The sequence below is a fragment of the Electrophorus electricus genome, chromosome 14, assembly GCF_013358815.1.
Source record: "Electrophorus electricus isolate fEleEle1 chromosome 14, fEleEle1.pri, whole genome shotgun sequence".
In the NCBI taxonomy this organism is placed as follows: domain Eukaryota; kingdom Metazoa; phylum Chordata; class Actinopteri; order Gymnotiformes; family Gymnotidae; genus Electrophorus; species Electrophorus electricus.
The window spans coordinates 15225961-15249444 of record NC_049548.1 but is presented as its reverse complement, the minus strand read 5'-3'; the positions used below and the strand labels follow the sequence as shown (position 1 = coordinate 15249444).

Below are 23484 nucleotides of genomic sequence, written 5' to 3'. Positions count from 1 at the left end.
AAGGGTCTTGTCAAATGCCCTGACATGCTGCTACCTGTTTCCAACCTCTTTAAAAAATGTTTTTGAAATTAGCTTTACTTTTATTGACCTCTGCATACTGATTTGCTTACTATTTTGTATAATGCCAAGTGATAGTTCTGAGAAACAGTAAGTAAAAACAATTTTATAAGTATTATTTACTGTCACAGTTAATACACAGCAGAGGAGACCTTACACATTATGGGATCGTGCTGAACCTGACAAATAGCATATGTGCATGCTGTTTCTGTGAGTGTCCTGTGGTGTGACCTGGCTAGATTGTGCTTTTTGAGGGGAGGACTAAACGATAATGGCAAAATACTGCACTGAGTTGTTTTAGGATTTTTTTAACTATAGCAATTGCTAAAAAGCGTGTAAGGCACCTCAATAAGCTGCTCCCAAGCAATGGAGAAGGTGTGCTTCAAATAAGGTTTCATGACATGTTCAACCATACTTCTGCATTAAAACAATCAATCTCTAGTCAATCTTTGATATGACACAGTTAACCTGCTCTATTTTAATCAACTTTATTTTCATTTGTTGAATAATGTGAATGCTGTGATTCATCGGTCCATCCATAGGAAACCCATCTGGAGTGTCTGAGACTGGTCAGAATGATCACAGCACCCAATTATAAAAAAAAATGTGGTTTGTTTGATGGCTCATTTGCCCATTGCAGCCTTCTGTTCAATACTGCAATAATGATGAACAGACGATGTTTTATGCAGCTCTACTTTGGGATGCTGCAGAATAATACTGTAGTATACTGAGATTATGGGCAATGTCAGCTTCACTTTCTCACGTTTTCTTCTCCTTATCACCAGATGAAGCATGTTAGCCTCTAATTATTCACCAGGTGAGAATGACTCAGCAGACAGGAGAGGGAGCTGGCAGGGGACGGCACAAGTCAAATAACTTTCACTCACTTCCACACATGTCCGCACACCTCCATTCACTTCCATTCACTTCCACGCACTTTCCAACACTTTCACTCACTTCCACACATGTCCGCACACCTCCATTCACTTCCATTCACTTCCACGCCCTTTCCAACACTTTCACTCACTTCCACACATGTCCGCACACCTCCATTCACTTCCACGCACTTTCCAACACTTTCACACACTTCCACTTACTTTCACACACTGCCACTCACGTCCACACACTTCTACACACTTCCATGGCATGGAGGCATGCGAGTATGTCTGTGTGTGGCTGTTCGTCAAGTGTAAGTTTGGCGAGTTGGTAAATGCGACGTCTGTTACAGGGTGGGCTTGGTTGTGTTAGAGGGGCATGGTGTGTAAACATGATGGAAACGTGGTGTCATTGGTACTGAAGGTGTGTCTTCCTTTATTAGCTTGCATATTGCTCTTGAGTGAGAGAGCGCGAGTGTGTTTGCTTCAGTGATAGCGTTAGGCTAGACTCAGTGACAGTGACACTGATATGAGCAGGCAGGGAAGCCTCTTGGTCCTGCACAAACTCTCCCAGTGGGCTCATGCTCAAGAGGGGAGTCTACAGAGAGCTGTGTGTGGGAAAGTATAGACAGGGGAGGAGAAGGTTGGGGTGTTTAAACCCCCCATTTTAAAAAGTTGGATAGAAAGCTGTTATATCAGGCTCGTTCTGGAGTAACTTGAGCCTCACCCTGTGGCAAGGACACAAAAGCAAATGTATTTTTCCAGTTGAGTTTCAGGAGCTCAGATACACACATATGCTCACATACTTTCATACAGACCATCTTTTTATATCATTGTGAGGACCTACATAAAATATGTAATATAGATCACTAATCATAGGCCTAAACTTAAGCCTAACCTTGAACTAAAGCCTGGTCCTAACTCATACGTAACATGGACCCTAAGCCACATACACACACAAAATTGCTTCAAGAAATGTTTTGTTTAATCTCATCACATTTAATGTGACTTACCCAAGGTCCAAACTCTCAGGAACTCTCCTGCATCCACCTCTCATTTTACTATCAATATTGTTAAGATCAGTAGCTTAATAAAAGCCTGGGGTTTAAGAGCTAAACATTCTGACATTCTATTATCCATTTGGGGACACTGGGACACTCGTGCACACACACACGCAAGCACACACACACACACACATGCACGCAAGCACGCACACACACACACACATGCACACACACACACACACACACACAAAACAGCTTACCTCTCAAGTCCTGGCCCGAGCGTCCAGCAGCCATGTTATTTTGTCGGGTCATACGCAGCGAGGTGCGCAGGGGGGCGTGTCTCTGCTCATCCAGGTAGGCTAGGTCCTCCAGGTGAGCTGAGCTAGTGGCTGAATGTGCAGAGAGAGAGAGAGGAGAAGACTTGTAGACAACATACAACCATCGAAGCATGATGTAACAGGAGTTATGCTTCTCTTCCCCAAACAAAGTAGGCTACGTGTTACCAATTCTTTGATTCGGTGACTGAAGAGGATTTACTATCCTCCACTGGATTTTAGCAGTCAGCATTACTGGTCAAAAACTGAACCATACATACTGAAACATACATACTGAAAAAATATACTAAACCATACATACTGAAAAACATACTCCTACATTAAGACATTTAGGAACAACATAGTTTTTATAAGAATAGCCACTGGTTGTTTTATTTCCCTCTCTCTGAATTCTTCAATTGTGCTTCAGATACTGTGTACTATGTGAGTTGAGTCCAGAGTTTGTTGGTCACACGTTCAAGCTTTCACACGCACCCACACTCAAACACCTTTCCATTCTTCTGTGATAGTGTCATGTCACGCCAAAAGCAGAGAGCTGCTACAGGGTGGTTTTACAGTCGCTTCACTGTTTCATGTTCAGAAAAACCCACGGCTCTACGAGGGAGTTCCTGATTCAGAAGATGAACACATGGACAATAACAGTAAAGACGACTGAAAGGAAGAACAGAAGAAGCCCTGAAGGTCCTCCAAGCTTTGGCTGAAATGAACCAAGAGTCTAATAATCTCACATTTAAGAAGCATCAACAATACTTACCACCCACTAAAGAACAGATTTTCTACAAATGCATGCTGTAATCCCAATATGAGTTAACATTCTGGTATTACACTGGTGCAGTAAAAGTAAAAATAATTTTCCATAGTGTAAGTAAAAGTGGCAGGTCATGAATATGATAAAATAATATTGTACATAATTTACAGAATATTTACAGAATTTTAAAAAATTAGGTAATCGTTCATAGCCGATATGAAATGCTTACATCCATTCAGTATACAGTATTTAGTATGCAGTATGGTTTAGTAAATAATACACTACACCTATATAATCTCATAGTAAAGGCAATTCTAGTATGTTCCAATTGCCCATAAAAGCACTTTTAATTACATTCCCTGACCTGATATTTACAAACTAAGATACAGAGTCACCAATATACATAATCTTGGATAATCCGGATTAGCAGGTGCAGTAAAGAGGATATGATCATGGCAGCTTCACTTAAATTCTAGACTTTGTCAGAAAGTCAAAAAACAATTCCACCATGGGAGAAAAGAAAGAATGCAGTGCAAAAATATTCACCACAGAAGACTCATGAGGACATGCGCTTGTCACTGCAGCTCCCCAAACCAGTGTGTCTCAGTGAAGTCACTGCAGTGGGGGGTCTGCGAAGGGCACTCAGGATCTGCACTCTGACCGCTCACACTTGTGTCTTCTGTGCCATGCCGAAGTGTTGAGGACAGTGTCCCTACTGGGCAACAGCGATTCTCTGATATTCCTATACAGTCTGCGTGATGGTGGACACACCTCATCTTGGTTAAATCCTGTATGCTGATGTCTGAATGTCCCACTGAATTGACAAGCTGTACAAGCTGTCTTGAGTGTTTGTGTGTGTGTGTGTGTGTGTGTGTGTGTGTGTGTGTGTGTGCGTGTGCGTGTGCGTGCATCACACTGTAGTGACAGATTCACAGGACAGTGGATGACAGAATGACTGCTGTTCCATGGTGACTTCTCCATGGCCTTTGGGCTACTCTAACCATACAGTAGCATACAACAGCCAGATACAGCAGCGTTGGAAGATAACTGCACTGACTCTGCTGCTGCTTGTATGTCTTTCTTTTGAGCAGAATATAGAGGTGACTTCTGTCACATAATCCAGGGCACAGGCAGTCGAGTGTGCGCGCGCGCGCGTGTGTGTGTGTGTGTGTGTGTGTGTGTAAGCCCATGGCAGTTTCATAGGAGAACACAGTGCTCTCCATCATTCCCATTAATTCTCTCCATGCTGTAGATAAGCTCAGATCAGCTGAAGTCTTTGTGTTTCTGTCTACAGCATCTGCAATGCAGCACACTGCCAGCACATTCAGAGCAGGCCTGTCTCAGAGGGTCTCTGAGTAATGCTGCCCTTGGTCTATATGCATGGGTGTGAGTGTGTGTGTGTGTGTGTGTGTGTGTGTGTGTGTGTGTGTGTGTGTGTGTGTGTGTGTGTGTGTGTGTGTGTGTGTGAAGAGTAATGCACTTCACACATGCATGCACATGCGCGTGCACACACACACACACACACACAAAAGGTGTCAGATCTGTCGATCTGACCCCTTCTAACTTTACTCAAAGCTATTTTCTGAAATAGACATAAAAAGATAGACTTTGTGACTATGCAACACTGAATACTGTCACACAAGATTTTAAAGCAGTACTTTGAAATTGATTCTGTGTTTGAGTGTCAAGTACGGGTAAAATGCTACGGCAGGTATGACGTTATTCAGTAGCAATACTTTGAGTGTGTTGGTTGATGTGCGTGTGTGTGTGTGTATGTGTGTGTGTATGTCCATGTCTGCTCAGAATGAAGAGCATTACTGAGAATTACTCTCCAGACATTTGACTGTCAGTGCAGTTGTGTATTCAACACCATATGACACACAGAGTGACAATGAACATCACTGAGAACTCAGTCTTCTCCACCAACACCCAGGATTACACCTGATATATGCACTTGGCCAATGAAAATGCTGCTTTAATATGTTTACACCACTTAGCCAATGAAAATGCTGCTTTAATATATTTACACTTCACTTATTAGTTAGTGCCCTTGCTGATTTAATTATTTCTAATCATCTAGCAACTGTAGCATTTCAATAACACATATGCTTACTAAAATATCTTCTCTTTACATTTTGTATCACACTGCCATTAACTGTACATTTGATCAAAGAATAAGATTGTCTATTAAAGGAATAATATGCGACTGAAAGTAACAAATATGATTAATGATAAACTGACTGTTGTGGATTGAGTGTACCGAAAGGTAAAGTTTGGCTCTAGGGTAGAAAACACTGCTTGTGTTGTGTTTTGTCTTCATCTGCATGCCTGCCGTACATTATATATGTGTGCAGAGGTCTACAGTGCTCTCCTCTAAGGCTCAGCTTCCTACAGAGACTTTTTCTTCCTATCCATCCATTATTCTTATTTGCTCCTCCCAGCTCTCTCTCCCTCTCTCTCTCTCTCTCTCTCTCTCTCTCTCTCCCTCATTCTTTTTCTCTCTCTCTCCCTTTCCCCCTCTCTCTGTTTCTCTCACTACAAAGTTAATGCTGCTAGTGCGCTGAGGGGTCTCGTTGATGTAACTTTGATCTCGTCTACCACGGGAGCTCAGCTAGTCCACAGTGTAGCGTTCCCACTGCACTCTATGCGGAGCTCCTGTCCCTTGGCTTAAAGAGAACCCACTCCTCTCCTCTCTCTCCGTGTGTTTGATTCCTCTTCCGGCTGATAATCCCCGACTTTACATTGTCATGCTCCTTCCACCGTTTTCCCTTCCGACTCTCACCCTCCTTATAACAGCTAATAACAACTCTCTCTTTGTCTGGCTTGCCCTTCATCGTCCTCCTCTGCCTCAGCCAGCTTCTCTCTGTTCTCCACCCACTCTCTTTACCTTGTCTACACTGGTGGTGTTTTGCAATAGCACCTTTCTCTCCAGATCCCACATTCTTTTGAAGGCCCTGCTATTATTCTCCACAAACAGGCTGTGTTAGTTGTTAAGCCCACAGACACCAGTTAGACTGCAGCTAAGTCCTGAGCCACCTCAGCTCACCATGAGAAAGACATCTAGACTCCCACTACAGAGACCTGCGGGGGATGTAATATGGCATGCGTGTACCCTCACAAACAGTATGGCTTCTATACAAGTAATGTACACCAACATTGCCTTCCCTGGACAAGAGGGGTCTATGTAGACATTCGTTTGGTGATGTCTAGAGCTAATCAGATAACAGCAATGTTAATAATGTAGCATTGCAGCCAATCTGGTCTCCTCTCCCATTTATACACGACTTACTTTGTATTGCTGTTCTTGCCTTCCTCCTGACAAATTAACTTTAATACTGCTCATCATTTCCTAACACAAACAACCAAATCACTCCTCAAACTGCAAGCTGCTCAAATACAACACCTATGAGTTCTGGTACACAAACCTAATCACATAGCCTCCAGTTTACACAAGGAGCGCTCTTTATTTCCATGTCAGCTTACATATTTTGTCTTTGCTTTAGGGAGTTCCGACCCGGACACACACACGCAAACACACACACACACACACACACACACACACACACACATACACACACACACACACACACACACACACACACACACCCTGATATATGTGCTGTGCTGTCATTAAGCTTTAATGGAATGTCGCCTTATTATTGTGTATAAATATGTTGTTACACTGTGAAGAGACCAGCGCAGTGGAGAAAAAGAGAACAATAATCAGGTCCTGTTAGTTTCAAGCATACTGGAGTAGGTGTGGGGATGTTAGATCACCTCTAGGATGAGAAATGCTGAAGCTGATCCCAGATCAGCAGTCTAACCTGGAGAGGTCTGGGACACCCCCTGATGCCCAGCAGACAGGAAATAAAACGGACAGCACAAACAGGGAACAAGGTGGTGATTTGACTCACCTGCCACAGAGTTGGGGCGGGGCATGAGGTAGAGGGGGGTGGGGTAAGAGAAGCCATGGGCGGAGCCAGGCTCAGGGATCTTGTTCAGGCTGTGCGTGGAGGCGGCCATATTCTCATCGAGGCGGTAGAGGCTGGAATCAAGCGTGGCACGGTGCGAGTGCCAGAGTTTGAGGCTGCTGGCGCGCGAGCCCTCGCTATGTTTCCCACCCCGCTCTGCAGGCTCTGAGTAGCTGGTCAGGGTGGCTGAACCGTGGGGAGGGCCCAGAATGTGGAGCAAGAGGTGGAAATATAGACAAAACAGGGGAAGGTTGTTTATGGAAGAGCATGGAGAAAAGCAGCCCTGGCAGAGCGGCAAGAGCCATGTATAGGTGTGTGTGTGTGTGTGTATGTGTGTGTGTGTGTGCGCGCGCATCTGTCTGTCTGTCTGTCTGTGTGCAAGTGCACATTTGCAAGTTTATATAGGCATGTAGGCTCCCATGAGTGGATGACTATTGAGTGTGTCTTCCCTACCCCTTTGTACAATGTTTAATTCATAGAAGTTACATCTAGCCTTTAGCAATAAATCCTTTATTATTTTATATACAATACTAACTTTAGATTGACTTAGAATTAATATTCATAAATGAGAATAAAGTATTTGTCACTTTTGCAACACTGGGGGAAGTATATGTTAGTATGCAGGTTAATAAGCAGCTGTCTGTGAGCATCCATAACCAACCACTGAAAAACCACTCTGTTCATTTAGTGGGCAAAAGCTCTTTGTGATGAGGGCTACATTTTACCCATTACATTTTTTAACTTCTTGTATGCGTTTACTGCAGTTTAGATAAAGCAATCATTCATGCATTTGTATTGAACCATTTGAGCATGTTTGTGTGTGTGTGTGTGTGTGTGTGTGTGTGTGTGTGTGTGTGTGTGTGTGTGTGTGTGTGTGTGTGTGTGTGTGTGTGTGTGTGTGCTACTCACCGATAATGCCACTGTCTCTGCTCTCCAGGGTGGAGGTTGGGCTGGTGACAGCCTGCCCTGGCACTCCGGGAGGGAGAGTGGAGCAGGGGCTGCATGCTGGAGGGGACGCAGTACTGCTGGTGAGGGTGGAGCATGGGCTCATCCTTCCACTCACGCCCACACCCTGCACACAAAACGCAGACTCTCACTCAACACCTCTGTCGGGGCATGTGTGCACGCGCACATACGCGAGTGCTAGCCTAATTAATCTCTGTCAGAGCAGGAAACCCAGCTGCACAACAGGAGGAAGCCCTCCATCAGCCCCACCCCCTCCCTCAGCAGGCACTCCATCCTGTTTGTCAGTTGCCAGGAGATGGGGTTGCCGTGGCACCCTAATCGCACCCAACGACAGACTCAGCTGGTGTTGGCTTGTGGCTGGTCGCGGTGGCCGGGGGGGGCAAGTGCTAAGCGTGCTTGTTTTTGGAGGAAGCTTTGGCTGGATGGTGTAGGACTGAAGGGAGGGATGCACTCCTTCAGTGGTTAATTCATGCAAGAACTTCGCATTCAATTACCTCAGGATGGTCTATGACTAAAGGCATGAAGGTGTCATACCATCTTTTTTAATACTGATTTTGTCTAAAATGTTTCACGTTAATATCACATTATAAACTAATGCATCATTAAAACATTTGCCAAAGCTGTCCACTGAACTCGTCACAAGCTTAAATGCCGTTACAGTATTTCAAAACATATCACAGCAACTTCCATCTTATGCTTACACTGAAGACTACTAACACCTAGCTACTTGCATATTCTACTTGAATTCAAATATTATTCAATTCCACAAATTATCTTCACTTATCTACATTTATGTGGTGGCGCTTTTATCCAAAGCGACTTACATTTATGACTGAGTACAACTTGAGCTAATGAGGGTTAAGGGTCTTGCTCAGGGGCCCAACAGTGGCAACTTGGCAACCTTCCAATTACAAGTACCACTGAGCTACCAATTCCACATTGCGCATTATGGAAATCACAAGTAAAATAAATGATGGTTTGTCAAAATGAAGCATGACCCAATACGGATAGTTTTAACACTCAAATGATGGGCTCATGAGTTTAGCTCATTCATTCCCATATAGGCTTCATCACCTCTCTGCTTAATAGGGCTGAACTATTCTAAGAATTCACACCCCCCCCCCCCCCCCCCCCTTAGAAAATGTTCCAGTCTAAGGACTGTGCAGTGGAAAGTTGATCCTCAAATCACTTAGAGAAAACAAAAGCTAAACAAAATTAAAGCATTCAGGGGAAAAGTGCTGTATCAGCAGAACCAAATATCAAAGTAATAAGTGTTACACAATTCCCTAATTAGAGGTATAGTTTTTTCAATGCAGAAAAAAAGAGTGATGACTATCTTACACCTTGGAGGATGAAAAAGCAGAGAGAATGTACTGCAGGAGGATCTGTTCATAAGAGCTCTTTCTGAGACCTTCATGGGTGTCTGTCACATTTCATAACCCAGGTTCTACCTGTAATTCATACATTATTTTATCATGGCCATCTGGAAAATGAAAGTTTATATTTTTTGTGTTAATTTCCATGGTTTTGTGTTTTATGAATCTATAACTGCCTATATGTTTTCTTGACTGTGAACAAACACAGTGTTCTTCTGTGGGAGAGAGGAGAGCTTTGGCTCCATCCAGTCCATTCACCCTAACTGGCTGTCACACACTGTGACAGAGCCTGTCTTGTTCCTCCATCTTGGCTCAGTTTCCATATAAGCCTATTCATTCCCTGTAGCTGGCGACTGTGACTGAAAGTGCGTCAAGTTGCCATGTTGGCTCCGTTTCCCCTGGTGCTTACTCGTTCTCTGTAGATGCTGGAGGTTACGTAGCATACCTGTGTGTCATCAGCCTCCTCCATGCTGTACTGAGACCCCTGAGGCCCCTCGATCACTTTGTCTCCGAGCAGGAAGCCAAGCCGAGTCATCAACGTGTTGGCAGCCTCATCCACTGTGGGAGGGGGATCAAGCTCCTGACTTACCCCCCCTGAAGAGAGAGAGAGAGAGAGAGAGAGAGAGAGAGAGAGAGAGAGAGAGAGAGAGAGAGAGAGAGAGAGAGACTTTAAAAAACCATTGATCCTGAAACCCCACTCAGTAAGTTGGCAAAGAAATTAGTCTCTTGTCCTGTAAAAGTCAACTTCAGGGCAATCAACTTAAAGTCAAAAAGATCATGTCTGTGTATAAAAACCAAAAATAAAAATTCAGAGATGAAGCAGGCAAGCTTCTATATAGTATCAGCTTCTTTCTATAATTCAGCCTCTTTACTGGGTGCAAAGTACGCTTCAGGGTGCTGCAGTTACAGAGACTGCCGGCACTGACTGGCATGTACACACACACACACACATACACACTTCCACACTGCCAGCTCCTTAGATGTAGAATGTAACTGAGAGAGAGAGAGAGAGAGAGAGAGAGAGAAAGAGAGAGAGAGGAGGTGAGGTGAAGGGCAGGGATCAGGAGAGAGAGTGAGAGAAGAAAGGTCTCTCTACGTGGCAACCATGAGTGGGAAGAGAGAGCGAGGAAGAGGGAGAGAGACGAGGTGAGTATGAGAGTGAGGCAGAGGGAAATGGAGGAAGAGGCAGACAGAGGGGGAGGAAGAGCTAGAGAAAGAGAGGGAGATAAAGAACACACCTGTTCTCCCCCATGTCATTCTACCAGCACCGAGAAATCCATCCAAAGCTACCTACGTGTAAATGGGTCTGTTCAAAATTTCCCACAAGGACCCTGTGTGTGAGTCAGGGGCTGTGGAATGAGCCCAAGTCGACAAATCCAACTACTACAGGGCACCACCCACAGCATAAAGTCTTTCAGCCTGTTCTAGACACTGACCTCATACTGCAAAGTAATGTGAGACTAGTGTAGAGACTGCAGTATAAAGAATGGAAACAGACCTTAAGGCAGTATTTAGCTTTAATTCTCCTTTAAAACTACCATCAGCACATTTTATGGACAAACAGGTTTTTTAGATGTTGCCATTTCTGTAAGAACAACCCTTTTAATATAACTTACTGCAGAAATCATTATATATATTTTTATTCTGTACATTTTACCCATATATTCTGAACCTTTTCATCCTGTACATATTTTAGATTAATTAACCGAGTAACTACATACCAGTGTTCAAGGCAGAGTAAAATAAATCAGAACCTTATTCTGAATTTCTTAATGGGTTTGCAGATCTCCTATCTAAATGTTATTTTGGTAGAAAGAGCAGTTGTCAGGTATTCCAACATTCACCTTAACACAGTTTACATCTGGTCATTTCGTGAGATGATGTGAATTGCCTCCTGATAAGAATTTAACCACATGCATTACACTTGGTAGCCAGAAGCATCTCCAGTTAGTCACTTTGAAATTCGATTACATTGTAGTGCATAATATGCAAATCAGATCATATGAAACAAACAACCGCCTCTTTTTCCAGTTTCCTGCTATGCAAATGTTGAATGGCATCATGCATTTCTTTAAACCAGCTGCAGTGAACCTGCTTCAGCAGACAATGTGAGAAAACGACTAGTTGGGTGAAACAACACAGTAACGACCCTGACTGCAGCGGTAGCAAATTCCACTACTGTCCTCAGATCAGTCTGGGCACGAGAACTGAGTGAAGATTGCAGGGAGCGTATTGTGCTGGGGACTTCCTCGAGGTCATGGATCATGTGTGTGATCGTTGTACAGTACTGTACTGGATGGAGGTTATGGTTGCTGAATGTGGCTTAGCGAGCTGGATGCATTTACACTACCATAACATCTGGCTAAAACGCATCTCAAACCAGCTCTTGAACTGGTTGGGATGAATCTGTTTAAAATGTGTCTTAGGTGCATTTATACCTGTATTATCTTCAAGATCCTCTGAGACCAGCACTAGAATCAGTCAGTTTCATTTGCTTGATTTTATACTGACATATGGTATAGATATATAAAACATAGTTGTCCTCCCCCAGTGTGATGACATCTCAGATCCTGGCCTTATTTATTTAAAATAATTTATTAGTTTTAATCACCTGTTCAATCACCAACATAATCACCTCGCTTCACTTCAACACCAAACACATGATGATGTTAGCTACTGCACATAGCTTCATTGCAAATCTCCTGAATTGATCAATTCTGACTGTGATACCTTCATACCCTGCAGAACTTTATCAAATGACTAAAGTCAGTGTTTGATCAAATGACTAAAGTCAATGTCTTGCTCCACATTCTATCATGTGATTTCACCAAGAGAACAAAGCACCATGGTATAATGATCATACTCATACTTTAAAATAGAACACCTGCAAGTTGGAATGCAAATGATGTAAGACTGAACTTATAGTCTTCCAGCTATTGGGGTAGGAGAGCCTTCTTAATTATAGACAGGCACTCAAATAGCTTCTCTCTCTACCCTAATGGAAGATAACAAAAATAATCCTAGATTGTACAATAGCACGAATATCTAGGGATAAAACTGCAACCAAAGCTTAGATTCCAATATCACATGGTAGTAATGATGTTCTGAATTTTTTTTGAATGAGAAAATTAAAAACTTTAGAGATAATATTCAGAGTATTAATGTTGCATCAGGCAAGTACATAGAGACCAAAACAATATTGTCAATTAAGACATTAAAGACCGTTACTCCTATCCAACAGCCTGAACATTTTACAGGAAAAGGCAATCTACTGGGAAAAGGCTACTCCTCAGCACCTGATTGTTTCAATCCAAGCAAAATAGTAAAAAGCAGCAAACAGATGAAATTTCTTCCTACCATTTTGCAAATCTATTTGCAGAAAAGTGACATATGGAACTGTGCATCGATCCACGGTTTGGACAGAGTTTTTGTGTGTGAAAGCAAACCAGTGATAATTCCCTCCCTCAAACGAGCCCATAACTGGTCCTGGGTGCGGACCAGTATTCAGGACATGTATGAAAACGCCCTCATACACAGTCTCAATATTTAAGGCTAGGCTGAAATTCTATTTGTTTAGTCAAGCATTTTATTAAACTGCTCAGATCTTAGGTAAAGGTGAAGATCTGGGGGTTCATGGTAAACACAAGTTTGTTGCAGTAGAGTGCAGATGGTCCAGGGAGCCCTCATGCCTGTGTGATCTTCTGGCTCTATCATGTTAACTGTACTGTCATAACTCAACGTACTGGAGTCCACCCTTGCACATTAGATACGCCCATTTTACACGCTGGAGTATTTTATCATGCCTAATAAACTGTCCTCTCTTTTTGCCATGGTACATCTAGTCCTGATGGCATGTTTCTGTGAATCTAAAACTGTCACTGCTATTGTGACTCCTTCTACAACCTGACCCCTGTGGCTCCTCCCACAACCTGACCCCTGTGGCTCCACCCACCCACTTCTTTGACACCATGGCTACCTCTTTTCACAGAACATCAAGAACCACTAGGCTGAATATTGGTCAGCCGCTCCCGAGTTGTTCCTGTGTCAGATGGGTTTTCAGCACATATTCAGTGAACCCAGACTAGGACTTCTAGGAAGCCAGAGTAGACCTAAAATTGCTCTTGTTGCTTATTTTGTTTGAGTTGTGATGTGCAGTGTCAACCAGAGTATGACTGGTTCCCCCTTTGAGTCTTGGTTCCTCTCAATGTTCTACTGTCACTTCTGGCTTGCTCACTGAATGCTTGGACAGCTTTGTGTCAATGGCTTTTATAAAAAGTACTATAAAATAAAATTTGACTTGACCTGAAATTTGACTAGAATGGCAAAAGCAATTTGTATATGTTGTAGAGCCTGACTGCAAATGTTTACACTGCCTTTATTTTGAAAGTTTATTTTTTCACATTTTTTAAAGTGTCTTCACAGAGACATGTCTTTGGGACAACATATCCACCTGCGCACCAAGAACTATGTCACTCAACAGTTCATTCCTAATTCCAGAGACAGCAATAAGTAATTCAGCCAAACAGAACTCAAACTGGGATTTTGTGGACTTCGGTGACTATGTTGCTGATAGCATCTCAAACAAACCATAACAACCCATAACCACATAGCAATACTGATGACATCACAGAGTCATCCTTTACTGATGACATCATAGAGTCGTCCCTAGTAGCCACAGCCAGAGAAGGGTCCTCCCACGCCTTTCCGCTCACATAACTACAGGAACTTCCTGTTACCATGCCTTCATCAAGACAACAAAGACAAACACTCTCTGTTCACACTCACATTTCAAGTGTGCAGGAAAATTACAGAAGCAAATAATAAACACCTCAAACACATTTCAAATTCGGCTCCTCAAATTAAGATGAAATAGCCTAATTAAAAAAACTAACTAGCAAACTATGCAGAAAAAACATGCCCTGGATGTACAGTGTCAGAAAATTGAACTCCTGACTATTGTATATTTCATTTTCTCTTTGCCAGGTTGAAACCTGTATTTATTGATTACGCTCTCTCTCTCTCTCTCTCTCTCTCTCTCTCTCTCTCTCTCTCCCTCTCTCTCTCTCACTCTCACTCTCTCTCTCTCTCTCTCTCCCTCTCTCTCTCTCTCTCTCTCTCTCTCTCTCTCTCTCCCTCTCTCTCTCTCTCTCTCTCTCTCTCTCTCTCTCTCCCTCTCTCTCTCTCTCTCTCTCTCTCTCTCTCCCTCTCTCTCTCCCTCTCTCTCTCTCTCTCCCTCTCTCTCTCTCTCTCTCTCTCTCTCTCTCTCTCTCTCTCTCTCTCTCTCTCTCCCTCTCTCTCTCTCTCACTCTCTCTCTCTCTCTCTCTCTCTCTCTCTCTCTCTCTCTCTCTCTCACTCTCACTCTCTCTCTCTCTCTCTCTCTCTCTCTCTCTCTCCCTCTCTCTCTCTCTCTCTCTCTCTCTCTCCCTCTCTCTCTCTCTCTCTCTCTCTCTCTCTCTCTCTCTCTCTCTCTCCTACATTTGCTCTGTTTTAACCATTGACTGGAATGACTACAATAGAATGTCATTTGGATCTTCATTGATTCTTAAATAAAAGAGCTGCCATTTGTGTCTTTCCTCACCTCATACAAACCCGACAAGCTGACTATTTAAAAGCATGTGGAACATATAAATTTTAACATAAAATTCAGTTTTCAAATCTTAAATTGTGATATACATTAATTTGACCAAATCCAAATGTGTGTCTGTACAAGTGGAGTGGAGATTAACAGAGTAGAAATACTCCACTACTCTCCTGCAAGTTGGTTCCTACTTTTAATCCACTGCATATCTCTAACAACTAGTTACTGTTCTTCATAAAGTGTATATTTCTAGTTTGGGTAAATGAGAAAAAATATCACTGATTCATTTAGACTTTGACATTTAAGTAAAATTAACTACAGTGGTTTGGACAAAAAAAAAACCCCACTTATAATGTCTCTTACAAGCAAATTCATCTCCAAACTTCAGGATGTATTTCATTAATTGTTTAGGTCATACATATATGTTTACTTTATTTTTGGTACAACTTTTATTGCAAGTACTTTAATATTTTGATCCAAGGGTATTTTGGATGCTTGACTTTTACTTTTAAAAGAGCAATATTACATTAAGTTATTTTTGCTTTTACTCAAGTGAAAGATCTGTATACGTATCCCAAACGTGGTCCATAAAAACATATCTGAGCAGATGCTCCCACATATTCCCATGACACTAGCTTTGAGATTAGGGTATTTATAGCGGCAAGCAGTGTCTAACTGGCAGGTATAGTCAAACACAGGAATAAGAACTCACCATTTAAATGTCAATGGTGTCTGCAATTATGATCTCTAATTTAAAGCAGTTTACAAAAGACAATGTGTGTCATTATCATCAATAATGAGTTATTAGCAGTTATCAGTTATTCATAGTCTGTGAGTCCTAAGTTATATAAGGAAATATATTGCTAGGTAAGACAAGTATGTAACTGAATCTGTAACTGAATGTTATCATCCTCATCCTCATCAAAGCATGAGTGGAGTGACGGATGTTTCATGTCAGAGCACTGAGACAAATCTGCATGAAGTGCCTCAGTGCCTACGCTCTTTCCTCAAATATCCTCCATTACAGGACACGCACAAACACACATACGCACATACACCCACCCACACGCATGCACCAAAGCGCACACACCTCTACACGCCTTTAGGCTCTGATCACTATATACAAAAGGTACACACACACAGACACACACACGCACACACACACACACACACACACACACACACACACACACACACACACACTGCCCTACCTTTCTAACAGGAGACGTAAGGTTACATCAAATGAAGGAGTCATATAATGCTTCCTCATGTAAAAGAAATGCCATAGGCAGGCATACTAATACCAACACACAGACACACAGACACACACACACACACACACCTCATTATCAGAATGGATACCTCTCCACTTGCCTTGTGAAGGGTGCTTATGAAATTACTGATACATATTCCATATGGACATGGGTATGTGAATGAACTAACCACCAGTACTCCCAACCAGAGAGATACATGGCACAAACACCTCTCTACTCCCTCTTTCCCTCTTTCTTTTTCTCCTTCCCTCTCTCCCCCTCTTTCTCTTTCCCTCCTGTCATCCTCACATTTCTGTGCTGCGAAAAAAGAAGACAGATGGTTGCTATAGCAACAGGCTGTGTGGTAGGAGAAGGGAGGGTGTACTTTCCTGTGCTGGATCGCCTCTCCCAAGTGTGTGTGTGTGTGTGTGTGTGTGTGTTTGAGAGAGAACCTGTCCTGATGTCTCCATGGCAGACCCTGCATGAGTAGGTATCAGCACAAGAGACAAGCATGACATACAAAGTTAACGGAGAGGGTACATAGCTACAGAAAACGGGGGGGGGGGGGGTATCCTAAACAGCCATGTGCCTCTATGGGTGTGTGAGTGAGAGTGAGAGAAATGAAGGAAGGACAAATACATAAATGTAACAGAGAGAAACAAAGGGAGAGAGATGGGAAGGAGAAACGAAGATGCAGGGAAAGAAAAAAGAATGATGAGAGATCAATATATAAAGAAAAAATTAATCAAAAAGATGGATGAAAAATACATGGATGGATGGAAAAGAAAATAGAAAGTGAAAGAGAGCGAGAGAGAGAGCGAGAGAGAGAGAGAGAGAGAGAGAGAGAGAGAGAGAGATGGAGAGGGAGAGAGAGGGAGGAAGTGTTTGCAGAGGTGGCTGACTCACAGGTGGTAAACGAAGCCAGTCATTACAGTGCTGTCTCACACACTTTTCACCATGCAGTAGAATAACACTCGGCCAGTTTTGAATACAATATTTCAGACAGTTATCAGCCAATGTTATAACACAGTCAGTCTATTTCAAGTTTGCATATAATTTTTTAAATATCATAATTACAAGTTGCTGAAACCCAATATTTTACTATGGTAGAGATTCCGTTCCATTTAAAGGTCTTCTTATGCATTTCTAAACGTTGTGCAGACAGGCCCCTGTGCATTACCGTGTTGAAGGTAAGGTGTCTCTAACTCTCTAACTTTACTATTTTACACACTTGGCTAAATTCACAAATCCCAGCGCCAGATTAAACGTGACAGCAAATAGCTCCCGGTAACACGTTTCGTCATTCAGAAATGTGAATTGCCGACATTTTTTTTTACCGTTTGCGCATTTTGTCCTCATTTGCATATGTTAGCGATTCAAGAAGACGACGTGGATTGGATCTTTTCTTTAACAATTTTTGTTCACACATGCAAGTCACCAACAAAATTCTGTCCACGCACCCCACTAGTTAACGGACAGATTTATAAGGTTTTTGGACTATTTGTGGCGCTCATGGTGGCAAACATTTAAATTGCAATAGTAGAAGAGGAAGATGGAATTGGAATTTGACTTGCAGAATCTCAGAATGTCACGAACTTTTGCCAACTTCGCTGCTACAGATGACATACTGAGGAGAGACAATTTTACTGCTCTGCATTTTTAATACATACTTAAATCATCAGTTTAGCGCCACCATGCAGTTTCTTGGTTAAAGTCAATTACGCAACATTTTTATGTAACTGGCAGCGCAGTCTAACTACTAGTTTCTTTGGACAAGTCTTTAACATGTATTGCTTCATTTTTCACACATCAATATTGATTGACTTTCATCTTGGGCACAGGTGGATTTTCTGCAGCAATAAGTTCACATTATTATGAATACGAATACCGTTTCTTACATTTTGCGTGGTGCAAAACAGTTACTGTCAACTTTTATGAATCAAGCCCTATATTTGATACCGTGTGTGAGTGTGAGTGTGCAAGTGTGTATTGTGTGTACCCGGTCGCACACGTGACAGCCAGGAGCTGCAGTCCATAAAGCTGCATTCTGTTAGATGTGAAACACTGCCCACTATGTGTGGTACAACAAAATCAATGCGTTGTGGGCTCTCTGTCTCTCTCAGCTGAGCTGCAATGTCTCTTATCCCTTATGCTCAGAATAATTCAAAATTTATACAAGCACTACACTCCTGCATGCCTGCGCAAAGCAAACCCAAAAGAAGAAAAGTGTGAAAGCTCCCTGAAGCTTCAGTGACCTCTGCCTGTGCTCTCAGCAAAAGACATGCAGCATAGCAATGCTCAAGAGTTCACCCAGCCATGAAGAAATTTATATATATATTATTGACTAATAATATACATGTTGTCTTTCAAAATGCATACAGATGTCCTTCAAATCACATACAACTGTCTGGATATTTCTTGAGGCATCCGAGGTCAGCTTCTTCTCTTGATAAGGTTTTCTCCATGGTCAGTTTTATGAAGCAGCCACACACAAATTTTATTGTGTGAAATTGTCACATATAACTGACCTGTGTCTGCAGATGTGGTGGCGCTCTTAAGGCATTCGTCCTCAGAGAAACACACATGTAAACTTGCAAACAATGAACTGGGCACAGAACACTGGAATCCCTTCAGGAAATGAGACAGGTGAATGTGTGTCCATGTTAGGACTCCCTGAAGTGGAAGGAGTATGTGTGAGGAGGTGGAGACCTGACTTGGTTATGCGAGGGCTCTCCACAAACATAACCTTCCATAGTGGGGCTGAGAGCATGCACACGTATGCACACACACACACACACAAAAGCACACACACACACACACACACACACACACACACACACTACACTGAGCGTCTCACACACACACACACACAACAGGCCAGAGGGAGGGATTAGGGTCAGAGAGGGCTACAAAATGGGGTCATACACCAAGGTCAGAACAGGGAACAACTGTGACAAATAAAACACTGTGTATGTGTGTTTTACATAGAAGGACAATGTTTCACTGCTGCTGATGGTAAAACAACACGGACAAGTGGATATCTTGGTAATGTGTTATCGTACGCCCTGTCTGATGACAAGTGCCCATTCTGCATTTCTACACTCCTACAAACATGACAACAGAGTCAGAAACTCACTGTGTGTGTGACAATCAAAATGTATTTGTGTAAGGCAATTTTTTTTCTTCACTATTCACAATTAGCATGCTGGGTGTAGTGATTATGTAAGATGCGATACACTTTTGTTCTTATAGACTGATCATGATCGTATATACGGGAAATGCTTACTCCTTTAGATTTTACTGTCTCTCACGTTTTTCTTTTTTCTTTTTCTGAAAGCTACCATTTTGTGGACACCCACAGACAACATCCAGGTACCTACCAATGATTTTAAAGGTGAAAACTGCCAATCTTTTGGACACTCTGGTCTGGAGAAATGACAACTATAATCGCTACATCTGAAAGCTCACAAATGAGACTTTGGTTTAAAATATGTGAATTAGTACAGCTTTTCCAGCCCCTGATTTTACTAGGTCAAGCTAAGTGGGTGAAACTGAATTAATGAGATCAAGGAGAACTGAATTGATCCGAACTGAACTGAACTGAACTACAGTGAACTGAACTGAATCCCAACTTATACCAAAAGCCTCATTTTCATGTCAGGCTCTGACATAAAACATAGCTGTGTAAGAATATAATCCTTATAATGTTTTAATGAGTTATGGCCATCACACTTCCCTGGCACTATCTTCCTGTAGAGATTACCAAGGCTTATTAATGCAGTGATGAGTGGACCGATCCTGAGCCAGTTTTATTAACACTTTATTCAAGTCATTTTGGTTTGATTTAAAAGAATGTGGGCTGTGAGGTACTGCAAAAGTGCTCTATCACATTTTCACAAATCTAATTTCAAAACTGACTATATACGCAGGAAACGGTGGCAGTGGGGTGGATACATCAGTACACACACATATTCACAAAGGGAAAGACTGCATTAACAGAGGCTGCAATATGCCGTTAAGTTTGCTGTTACACAGCTACCATTTCCCCAGTTTGCAAGATGGTAGTTTGTTGTATTGTACAATGATAAAATGCTACATTCAGCTGTTGAATCTACTGCTCTGTCTCTTATACTACTGATCGACTGTGTGTGTGTGTGTGTGTGTGTGTGTGTGTGTGTGTGTGTGTGTGTGTGTGTGTGTGTGTGTGTGTGTGTGTTCACTTGAGGATGGGGACAGTATGTCCTTAAGCTGGTTTCTCCTGAGAATGACTATGGGTCTCATTTATGCAGAAATCCAACACAGTGTATATATGATGAGATAGAGTGTCTGATCAAAATTGCACAAGCATCCATATATTAGTGAATGTCAGTTAACAGCACATGAACTTCACAACCACCTTGAAGTTTCCATGTGTTAGATTTTTTAGTAGAAAATCCCCCCCAAAAAAAGAAACATGCAGTCCCACAAATGTGATTCCTGGCATTGTAATGGTGGCTTGAAAGCTATGTAATATGTACGTGAACATGTGTACACTTAGATGCAATTTGCAGTGCGACTGGCTTCCTATGCATGGTTTGCAACCTGCACATCCTTATTCTGTGTAAACATTTGGAAAGTAATGTGAAAGTGCCAGCCTGTCATTAAAAATGATCTCTGCTACTCCGTATGAAGGGGGTCTCTGTGTCTGTTCTCCTAAAGCAGATGGAGGTGTGTTAATTTTCTTGGCATTCACACTACTCTGTGCTGCGTCATTACAAACACTTTGCACCTACACTCTCTGTACAGTCTATTAGGTACAGGTATCATATAGGTGCATTAACCTATATAGGTGATCAATTAAAAAATGTCACCATGCACAGCTTATTAGATCCCTCTGCACCATATAACAGGGGTCAGTTTCCGACCACTGAATAATTCGTTGTGTAGATATTTTGTGGTGATAGAGAAACCAGCAGAGACGCTGCGACGGTAGTTGCATGGTAGTAGGAGTTACAGGGGTATGAATGTATCAAGCACAACACTGGTGCCTAAGTTTTCACATGTAATTAAGATCAGTGGCTCTGTGGTCAGAGAAAGATACTGAAGATTTGGAGAATGGCTAACACAAATTGAGCAGGACAACAGATAGGCTAAAGTCTCTAAATGTTTCTATTTAAGTATTTATTTCACATAAATGTTTTGACAAGTGGTTGAAGAGTTTGTATGCAAGCTTGATTCATCTGCTTCATAATTTTTTTTAGCCAGATTTGTGGCTACAGTTTAAATGAGTAAAAAGTGACATCATAAATTGCCATATCAATTTAATCTTAATATCTTTGTAGGCTTAGGTGAACCCTGCGACAGGATCTATAGAGGGAAATAAAGCCCTACATGGCCCTAGAATGACGGAGGAGTATCTCAAGAGAGAAGCTATAATAAAACCTAGTCACCATGATGATGAATACCCATCCTGGAGTTCCACAGTAGAGGAGGTGATGCCATGATGGATGACAGCTATCAGCTACACTAATGAGCCTAAAAAACATGGCACATGGGCTGTTTGCGGAAGAAGTTTGTGTGTGTGTGTGTGTGTGTGTGTGTGTGTGTGTGTGTGTGTGTGTGTGTGTGTGTGTGCGCGTGTGTGTGTGTGTGTGTGTGTGTGTGTGTGTGTGTGTGTGTGTGTGTGTATGTATGCCTGCTAATCAAATGTCTAATTTTAAGTTAAGGCTCATTTCTGTGGCACTGGAAAACTAATAACACAGTAATAGAGTGCACAGTATATACACTGAAGAGAGAGAGAGGTGAAGGAAATTTTAAATAATAAAACCTGGTTTAGGCTCAAATGTTTTCTTTTATAAAGATTAAAGTATGACATAATTTTATGGTACAATGTGTCTCTCTTGACAATGGCAAAGGATGTGTAATTACATTTTACATGCAGGTTTAGGTATGGTTTCTACAAGAAGCTGAAAAGGCATTTTTGCAAAATACTTACAGATACTACACAGACATTTTGATAATAATATAAGAGACATGACATGATTTAGTACATACCTTTTGAAATACCATGAAACAAACAAACAAACAGCCAGAGTTCTGTGATGGTCCCAGACAAACATCAGTCTGAATTATAGAAGGATGGTTGATTTCACAGGAGTATAGAATGATGGATGATTTCACAGGAGTATAGAATGATTGTTGATATCTGTGATGTGATGTGATCTGTGATGTGACTGAAGATTTTTTTGTTGATGCAACCTCATCCCCAAGCTGTGAAAGATGCACTATAGAATGAGCACAACCAAGAGGACTTTAGGTCTGAAATTGTTACTTTTAAAATTAATATTTAAAAAAGGAAAGAAATTAAAAAAAAATAATAAAATTGGCAATAGCCATAATTTAAAACCTCAAAAGCTTGCATGCCTCAGGAGGGATTACATTTTAATAATTGGATTTTCAACAATGTGGTGTTTAATTCTCTGACTTATGATAATGTATGTAAAGGATGTGGATTTGGAAAAGGCTAGTCTGCCACCATATAAGGCCTTGGTTGTTCAAGGGGGTGTGGATCAGATGCTCGAAATTATGGACTCATTACAGTGTAGACACCTGCAGAGCAGAAGGTCCAGTGGCTAGCAAGTCTTCATCAACTGACAGACTTCAGATTGGACAGGTATGTGAGATTTCTAATTAGGACTTCAGATTATTCAGGGATTTGATATTGGCCATCTGTGTGAGATTGGAAAGGTGTATGATCTTACATTAGTTCAGCTATATCACTTTGGTGATGGTTGTAAAAAGGGCTCTGCTCAACCAATCACCAGGATAGAGTACTGGGCAATATTTTAGTAAATGTGTCAGAAGTCAAGTGTAATTAGCCTAGTATCTGAATTATCTGTAGTTAGTATCTGAAGTATCTGTAATTAGCCTAGTATCTGAATGAATCTTTTTACATTTTTGACTCATAAGAGTATTTTTTTTTACATACAGATGCAGAGAATACCTTCACCAAAAAATTGTCTACAAGTGAGAACCTTTCACCTTGTACGAAAGTGTCATTTTTGAAGTTTTAGTTAAACTACTATGCTGTGACACACTCCTTTTATGCAATAATTTGCATACTTGCAGTCTCATATCAGCTTTTAAGTGTTGGATGAACTTTGGCTCCCTGAGCTTTTTAGCTGACAACAAAGTTACTGTAAGCAGTAAATCAACATTAAATATTAAATCAGCAGCATAACTCACAAAAACATGAAAATGCTCCTGATTACAGAAACTGCAAAAACACAAAGTAATGATTTATATGCAAACTTGCTCAGTTCCTGTGGATACAGACCTCTG

The 23484-nt window shown here is 41.7% G+C and overlaps 1 protein-coding gene across 8 annotated transcripts in view; it reads right to left on the bottom strand.

The window, feature by feature from the left end:
• Positions 1 to 23484, bottom strand: part of tanc2b (tetratricopeptide repeat, ankyrin repeat and coiled-coil containing 2b) — a 123888-nt gene that overhangs the window by 19575 nt on the left and 80829 nt on the right. For 7 of the 8 annotated variants that reach the window (XM_027005089.2, XM_027005088.2, XM_027005091.2 and 4 more), the window contains 4 exons: positions 9778 to 9926; positions 7900 to 8062; positions 6934 to 7176; positions 2197 to 2325 (listed from right to left, as the gene is read on the bottom strand). In XM_027005089.2, the coding sequence (XP_026860890.2) occupies positions 2197 to 2325; positions 6934 to 7176; positions 7900 to 8062; positions 9778 to 9926 (684 nt within the window). The remainder of the gene's footprint in view (positions 1 to 2196; positions 2326 to 6933; positions 7177 to 7899; positions 8063 to 9777; positions 9927 to 23484) is intronic. The other variant, XM_027005095.2, reaches the window with a different exon arrangement.